General features: G+C 38.4%; 1 protein-coding gene across 1 annotated transcript; it reads left to right on the plus strand.

Moving 5' to 3' along the window:
* Window positions 1–228: 228 nt before the first annotated feature.
* LOC114276870 (adagio protein 3) lies at window positions 229–3,947 on the plus strand. Its single transcript, XM_028218709.2, has 2 exons — window positions 229–668; window positions 2,049–3,947. Exons 1-2 carry the CDS (start codon window positions 382–384, stop codon window positions 3,652–3,654), a joined length of 1,893 nt encoding a protein of 630 aa, XP_028074510.1. The 5' UTR covers window positions 229–381; the 3' UTR covers window positions 3,655–3,947.
* Window positions 3,948–7,201: the final 3,254 nt, after the last annotated feature.

Raw genomic sequence — 7,201 nt, forward strand, 5'->3', positions numbered from 1 at the left:
CACCCATTAGACAAATTAAAAAAATTTAAAATCTATAAAATTATATCACATTATCTATTAATGCATTAATTAATATATCAATTAATACATAAAACATTACTCTTAATTTAATCATAACCCACCAGATATTTTCCTTCTCAAAACAAAATAAGTATTAGACATTTTTGTAATTTCGTCCCCCAATTCGTCCATTTTCAACTCCCCAACCCCACTTTTCATATACAATCTCGAGCACTCTCTCTCTTCCTCGATCAATATATATATATATATAGAGAGAGAGAGAGAGAAAGTAGAGAGAGAGAAAGTAGAGAGAGAAGCAGAAGAACTATACCTATATATATAGAGAGAGAGAGCAGAGGAGGAGGAGGTGGTGTTGTGGAGATGGGGATGAAGGGAGAAGAAGAGGAAGCTGGGTTTCAGAGCTCGGGGAAGAGGCTAAAGTACGCCAGAGGTGAAGAGAGAGAGGAAGAGGAAGAAGAAGAAGAGGTGGAGGAGGGGGAGAGAGAGAGTGAGCTTCCGTTGAAGCTTGGAAATTTCTTCTACCCCATGATTCCAGCTGCTTTCGTTGTTTCTGACGCTTTAGAACCCGATTTTCCCATCATTTACGTCAACAAAGTGTTCGAGATCTTCACTGGCTATCGCGCCGACGAAGTTCTAGGTCGAAACTGGTAATTTTGATGTTAAAATTAACTCCTTTAATTGATTCGAGTTTAAAATGTTTGATTGTTTTGATTTTTGAATTTCTTTTTGGTTCAATTATGATCTGTTTGGTTCCTGAGAAAACAAAAGGGTAGAATTTAAAATAGTGAAAAACTTAAATTTGTTGTACCTAACTATATGGTTTTTTTTAGAATGAGGATTTGTTTTATGTATTCAGCCTCATAAACTAGTAATTTCTTCCATTAAAATTTTCAAGGGGTTACAGAAGATCTGTTATATATACAACAATTACATTGCCTCTTTAAAGATGATTGGTTGCTCTAAAATTGGAGGCTAGTTTGAGTTAAAGAGGAATCAACAATTTTGGGGTTTGATGAAATTCTAATTCCTTAGTTCAGGGTTGCTATTTTTAAAATTTGGGTTCATTTGGAGGAACTTCAAGCTTGCATTTTTTATGCAGCAGCTAAAACACTCTTGCTGCTTTTGATTGACTTGTTGAGGTTTTTGTGGTTTTTGATGTCTATTGCCATTGGGTTCAGGAAATTTTGTTTGAGACTGATATCAAATATCTGATTGTTTGGGGATAATTTTCTCCGTTTTGTGTGTGGGGTAATATTGCACTTGTATTGGTTAGGAGTTCATTAAGTTTGACTATTACATTATCTGAGAGTATCTTTCTCAAAAGTACAGATTCTTCTTGATATGAATTATTTTCGGATTGTTTGATTGGACGGAAAACTAGAAAATGTTTTCCATATTTTCTGTGTTTGGTATAATGGAAAACAAAAGTCAAAAATATTTTTTTATGGCCAATGTAAAACAAGCCTAGTTGGGCAGAAAATATTTTTCAGACTAAAATTTTACCAATGTAATCACACCACCACCACCACCACCACCACCACCACCACCACTCTCACCTCCACCACCACACCACCATCACTACGGCCACCATTGCCATCGTCGCCCCACACCATGCCACCACCTCCACGTCCACCTTTGTTTCACGACCACTACTACCAAATATAGAAAAATGTTTTCTCCGAAAAACATTTCTGAATTTTTATTATTATTTTTTATTTTTTGGTAGAAAATGTTTTCCACTAGAAAATGTTTTTTGCCCAAACAAACGGTGCGTAAATCTTGTGAATTGTTTTTTCTAACAATCATTTTGTCTCCAGCCAATAAAAAAATATCATTTTGTGGAATATTTATAAATTCTCTGCATTTTTTTTAATTAAAAAATGTAGTTTTCCATTTTTGGTGATCATTTGCATCTGGATTGAGATCGGCACATGCATTTATGGTTTTGTCAGTACTGTCTTTAAAATTTGTCATTATCTTATGATACAAAAAATTTGTATTCTCATTATGGAAATCTTTTGCAACAGTCGGTTCTTACAGTATAGAGATTCTCGTGCCCAAAGACGACACCCTTTAGTGGATCCTGTTATTGTTTCTGAGGTCCGAAGATGTCTTGAGGAAGGCATCAAATTCCAAGGTGAGCTTCTCAATTTCAGAAAGGATGGCACTCCCTTGGTGAACAGGCTAAGACTTGCCCCGATACATGGTGATGATGGAACAGTGACACATGTAATAGGAATTCAAGTGTTTTCTGAAGCAAAAATAGATATGAGTAGTGTATCATATCCAGTTTTTAAAGAAACTTGCCAGCAACAACTTGATCAATCTGGTATGTGCTCTCCAAAGAGTGGACAATTACTATACAAGCAAAACCCAGAAATATGTGGGATTCTTCAGCTCTCCGATGAGGTCCTGGCTCACAACATCTTGTCACGCTTGACGCCAAGGGATGTTGCATCCATTGGCTCTGTCTGCAGAAGGATTCGTCAGTTAACAAAGAACGATCATGTGAGGAAGATGGTATGTCAAAATGCATGGGGAAGAGAAGTCACAGGCACATTGGAGCTAATGACTAAGAAACTACGTTGGGGTCGTCTGGCTAGGGAACTGACCACTCTTGAGGCTATTTGTTGGAGGAAGCTCACAGTTGGAGGTGCAGTGGAACCTTCACGCTGCAATTTCAGTGCATGTGCAGCAGGGAATCGACTTGTATTGTTTGGAGGGGAAGGAATTAACATGCAACCAATGGCTGACACATTTGTTCTCAATCTTGATGCTGCGAATCCAGAGTGGCATCGGTTGAGTGTAGAATCATCCCCACCAGGGCGCTGGGGCCATACACTCTCATGCCTCAACGGGTCCTGGTTAGTTGTATTTGGTGGATGTGGGCGACAAGGATTGCTCAACGACGTGTTTGTTCTTGACTTGGATGCCAAACGACCAACATGGAAGGAAGTTTTAGGTGGAAAACCCCCTCTCCCTCGATCTTGGCATAGCTCTTGCACCATAGAAGGCTCCAAATTAGTTGTCTCTGGTGGATGCACCGATGCTGGCGTACTTCTGAGTGATACATATCTATTAGATCTCTTGACAGATAAACCAACGTGGAAAGAAATACCCACTTCGTGGGCTCCCCCTTCTAGATTGGGGCACTCACTTTCCGTTTATGGGAGGACAAAGATTCTTATGTTTGGTGGGCTTGCCAAGAGTGGAAATTTGCGATTGCGATCAGGTGAGGCATACACAATTGATTTAGAAGATGAAAAACCGCAATGGAGGCAACTAGAATGCGGTGCGTTCACTGGCATAGGTGGTCAGAACGCTGTGGTTCCTCCTCCTAGACTAGACCATGTTGCTGTGAGCATGCCTTGTGGGAGGATTATCATCTTTGGCGGTTCTATTGCTGGGCTATACTCTCCTTCGCAGCTTTTCTTGTTGGATCCTTCCGAGGAGAAACCGTCGTGGAGGATTATTAATGTTCCTGGGCAACCACCAAAATTTGCTTGGGGTCATAGCACATGCGTGGTTGGAGGAACAAGGGTTTTGGTTCTTGGAGGGCACACCGGGGAGGAATGGAGTCTCAATGAATTACATGAGTTGTGCTTGGCAAGCAAACAGGATTCGGATCCATGATTTTAAATTTCAAGTTTGCGACATTTGAGTGGGATTTTCTTCAAGCTCTTGGAGGCTACAGGAGGTTTCTTCATCTTCTGTCTGCTGTTTGTTGTCTGAAGTATTGTATATGAAGTGTAGGCTGGTGATTGAGTTTGTTATGCTTTATGTTCCTGATATTTAACCTGAAAATTATGTTTTGTATTTGCGTACCTATTTTAGCTCTCATGTATGGTATTTTTAATGGTTATTTTGATGTATACTCTTTGTGAAAAAAAAAAAAAAAACAAAACAAAACAAAACAAACAAAGAAAGTTGTGCTGCTTGTTTGAGCTTTTCCATTCCAATCTTTTAGGTATTCTGCAAGCAGCAAGATGTTTATAGGCTTTGTCAAATAATCAACTTGATATAACTTTTTCATTAGCTCACTTATTAAACAAACAACTTTATCCTCAGTTTGAAAATTATGGCAATACCATTAGGCACTGAAAAGTGAAAACTTCGATGGGCATAAGGTTGGAGCATAGAGTGCTATGTTGATCGGAAGCTACTGACTGCAACAACGACCACTAGTTGATTAAGATTTGGATTGGATCTTTTTCATTTGAGGCCTAAGTAAGTAAACACAAAATTTGGACATAGTATAAGAGTCAATTCTGTTATTATTTTTATTAATTAATTTTTTTTGGAGGCTTTAAATTTTAGTAAAAATTGGCTCTTATACTATGTCCAAATTTTATGTAATTTTATAATTTTATGTTAAAAGTAAGGGTTTTTTTTTTTAATTTTAAGGTTACTCATATCAAGATTTTATAAGATAAAAAATAATAAATATTGTAGTAGTAGCGAATGTCTTTGGAAAATACGGAAGCAATTTTTGGATTTCAACGCACACTGATCATCCAACGTCTTTCACTTTTTGACAAATTTTAGAACTTAAAAATTCAATAACTTTTGATTTAGATATCCATTTTCAATGAAATTTATATTTTGAGAATGCTCTCATTGAGATCTATCAAATAAGATCTATGATAAATATGAAATTCTAGGGAAAAAAATAGACAATTTCACTCAATTAGCTAGCTATCTTCAGTCAAAAAATTTGAAATTTCTTTGAGGGAAAATAAACAATTTAGAAGTTTCTTTAAGCAATTTAGAAATTTCTCTGAGAGAAGATAAACAATTTTGAAGTATATCTAAGAGAGAATAAGCAATTTAGAAATTTATATGAGAGAAAATAAGCAATTCTGAAATTTTTTTGAGCAATTCTGAATGAAGGGCAAAAAAGAAAAAAAAAAGAAAGAAAAAAAGCTAGCGAAAAGGACTTAAACAACTACATTCAAAACACAACCCAAGGGTTGGTGGCAACCTGGTAAGGGCCTAGGGTTTAAGCCCCTAGGTCCTGGGTTCAATTCCCCTCTGGGCCAATCTCCTGGGTGTAGCACAGTTGGTTAGGAGGTTGACCTCAGGATGCCTAATCAGCAGCTTTGTAATAACTCTCACACTGTCTTAACCATACTCATATGCATTCATATGATTCTGTCTTGTTAAGCTTGCATTTCAAGTCTTGACCTTGTTCGCTTAAGTGTTACAGCATGCTTTGTACCTTGCTCGGTGTGGGTCTAGCCGAGGTCACCCTGAGCCTAGGTCAGTTTTGAACTTCTTACATCTAAGACCATCTTGGAATTTACTCTGGTTGATTCCACCTTCGCTCTGACATGTTAGCCGAGATGTCATTATTTAGGCTAAGGTGTTCATCGCCTAGGCCGAGATGTGTATTATCTAGGCCGAGATGTTACCCTTGAACCCAAGTGACCTCTCCTGGATTGGTACGACCTAGACCAAGGTGTGGCACATCTAGGCCAAGGTGTGGCACAACTCGGCCAAGTGTTGTCCTTTCTAGCCGAGGTCTTTGCCCCTTGCTTGTCGAAGTCTTGTTGTTAGCCGATGTCGTTACTTGTCGGAGTGCTCTTGCCGCCTAGCTTGTTGAGTACACTTTGTCATAGTCTTGTCTTTTCACTCAGTCACCTTTTGAGTAGAACCAACCAGCCGTTGCCACGTACCCCTGCAGAGGGTTAAGTCAGCCGACAGACCCAGAAAACATATCCTTGCCTTGTAGAGAGAGAGAAGCTCTAGGAAGGAGAAGAAGTTTTAGAGTGAGAGAGTGGGCTTTCGAGCTTGATTCCTTGCCTTGTAGAGAGAGAGAAGCTCTAGGAAGGAGAAGAAGTTTTAGAGTGAGAGAGTGGGCTTTCGAGCTTGATTCCTAGAGATCAAACCGTTGGATTCGTGTATTGAGGTTAGATTCTTGATTTACTCTTGTTGTTCTTATTGCTCATCAAGCTGCATTGCACGATCGAACCTGTTCTGCACGTCATGCATTGATTTAAAGTTGGTTTTAGAAAGAGAAAATAGTGTTCATGTGTTCTTGAAGAAAAAGTCTTGTTTGATCCGAAGGTTTGCATTAAGATTCATGTTTTTGTGTTTGTTCTCACAAGATCCTCGAGTATGGGAACCTGGGTCCATGTTTTCAAACTCATAGCATGAAACCTTAGATTTTGAAATAACAGGTCGCGATTGAGCATTCATATTTCTCATGTTCGTGTTCTTCATGTTCTTCAAGAGAGGGAAACCCAGATTTTCCCGACTTCATTTCCTTGAATGTGGCCATCGAGGCCACACCTCGGCAATGAGGTGTGGGACCTCGGCCTAGACCTAGTAGTTGCCCAGCATGTTTTTCCGAGATAAGAAACTGTGTTTTGTTTTGATTTGACTTAGTTTTTGAAGAATGCCGAGGTCATTTGCATGCATGCAAGATTTGTTTTGAGAAGTGCATTCAATAGATTTTGCCATGTGTTTGTAGGACTTGGACTTGCCTTGACCCCGACATTTGAAGAACTATGTGAGTGGTATTTTTAATAAAGTTATGTTATTAAGTTTTGACAAAGTTTTGCCTTACTTGTTTTGGAAAAGTATTTGTTAAGCATGAATGACTATCCCTATTTTGTGTATCAAGTATTAACTTTGGTTTTGACAATCTTTGAAAGTCCGTACGTGCTAAGGGACTATAAGCATTTGTAGCACAATCTTTGAAAGTCTGTACGTGCTAAGGGACTATAACCATTTGTAGCACAATCTTTGAAAGTTCGTACGTGTTAGGGGACTATAAGCATTTGTACCACAATCTTTGAAAGTCCGTACGTGCTAGGACACTATAAGCATTTGTAGCACAACCTTTGTTAATGTCATACCTTGGAACTTGAAAGCCTTGAACGACTTTAATTGTTGAGACTTGAAAGATTTGTTAGATAAACTTGATTTGCCTTGGATTTTGTACAAGATGTGATGTGCCTTGATTAGATAAAGATTTCGGATATCATTTATGTAAACTCTTTTATTATTTATATCATTCACTGAGTATCCAAGCTCACCCATTTCTATATATATATGTAGGTGACGAACAGGACGGCGGTGACGCCTAGATGTACTTGCCACTTGTTTTGGATTTTGCACTTTTGCAGCATCTTGAAGATTATGCTTCTTAGTTGTATTTCATTGTATTTTGTATTTG

This window comes from Camellia sinensis, chromosome 11, assembly GCF_055761805.1.
Source record: "Camellia sinensis isolate YWXY chromosome 11, ASM5576180v1, whole genome shotgun sequence".
Lineage (NCBI taxonomy): Eukaryota > Viridiplantae > Streptophyta > Magnoliopsida > Ericales > Theaceae > Camellia > Camellia sinensis.

Excerpts from the sequence above, each read along its gene's own strand:
- LOC114276870 (XM_028218709.2), top strand. The coding sequence starts at position 382 with ATGGGGATGAAGGGAGAAGAAGAGGAAGCTGGGTTTCAGAGCTCGGGG. Across the intron at positions 669-2,048 it reads GAAGTTCTAGGTCGAAACTG|TCGGTTCTTACAGTATAGAG; the intron begins GTAATTTTGATG and ends CTTTTGCAACAG.